The sequence below is a fragment of the Octopus bimaculoides genome, unplaced genomic scaffold (assembly GCF_001194135.2).
Source record: "Octopus bimaculoides isolate UCB-OBI-ISO-001 unplaced genomic scaffold, ASM119413v2 Scaffold_105217, whole genome shotgun sequence".
NCBI classification, from domain to species: Eukaryota; Metazoa; Mollusca; class Cephalopoda; order Octopoda; family Octopodidae; genus Octopus; species Octopus bimaculoides.
In genome coordinates this window covers 20,859-22,059 of record NW_026307429.1, presented here as the reverse complement: position 1 = coordinate 22,059, position 1,201 = coordinate 20,859, and the positions used below count along the sequence as shown (strand labels likewise).

The following is a 1,201-nucleotide window of genomic DNA, read 5'->3' as shown; positions in this document are numbered from 1 at the left end:
TAATTATTACAATTAAAAAGGGTAAAGGATTATCAATTTATCAATAAATTAATAATTAATAATTTTTACCAAGCCCTTTGGTATGTAAGCACCATTATTTCTGAACTTCAGTATGTGGTGAAGCAACCTGTTGCTGATCCCTTAATTTTGTTTACAAATATATATATATATATATAATTATTACAATTAAAAAGGGTAAAGGATTATCAATTTATCAATTTATTAATAATAAATAATTTTTACCAAGCCCTTTGGTATGTAAGCACCATTATTTCTGAACTTCGGTATGTGGTGAAGCAACCTGTTGCTGATCCCTTAATTTTGTTTACAAATATATATATATAAAACCAATATATCCTCATGTGTGTTTTCTCAATTCAGTAATTGACCACAACGTGAGGTTAGCTGGGAGCTCACACCTCAATGAAGGCCGCGTAGAATTGAGAATCAACAATGTTTGGGGTACAGTTTGTGATGATGAATGGGATGACCGAGATGCTGCAGTCATCTGTAGGATGATGGGATACAAGTAAGTCTGAGGATTGTCTCATCCCTGTTTTTTTATTATTATTTTTTTTATGGTTACGGCCCTTGTTGGTTTTTCATTTTCTTTTGTTTAGTCTCTTCAGGTCAAAATGCTACTTCCCCACATGGAAGGGTCACAGCTCCAGTTCTATGGACGTAATTAGAATGCTGCAGGTAAGAACTGCAAAACGGAGTTTCAAATGAAGCTGTCTGGCAGGAGGCCTAGGAATGGACCAAGAACAAGATGGTTGTTGTTCATGTATGGCATTCACCCTAAGCCAGCTCCTGTGGAGTTCACCCTGTCACGAGAGGATTCATGAGAGTTTCAAGTGGTGATAATCATCATCATCTTCATCATCATTTTATGTCCACTTTCCATGCTGGCATGGGTTGGACGGTTTGACTTAAAACTGGTAAGCTGGAGGGCTGCACCAAGTTCCAATCTGATTTGGCATGGTTTCTACAGCTGGATGCCCTGCCTAACATCAGCCACTCCAAGAGTGTAGTGGGTGTTGTATTTCCCTCGGAAGACTCGAAGAGATAACACAACGAGTTGTACAATTTAATTATTACATTTATTATTCAATTACATACAAAGAACGCACTCACCCAATGTTCGTTATGAATAAACAAAAGTCATGTCCGCCATATATATCTATCAATGACATTTTTCTCC

General features: G+C 37.0%; 1 protein-coding gene across 1 annotated transcript in view; it reads left to right on the top strand.

Moving 5' to 3' along the window:
- LOC106879666 (deleted in malignant brain tumors 1 protein) overlaps positions 1-1,201 on the top strand; it is a 36,089-nt gene that overhangs the window by 14,462 nt on the left and 20,426 nt on the right. Inside the window, exon 9 of the mRNA XM_052978214.1 lies at positions 382-529. Coding sequence (XP_052834174.1) covers positions 382-529 — 148 coding nt within the window. The remainder of the gene's footprint in view (positions 1-381; positions 530-1,201) is intronic.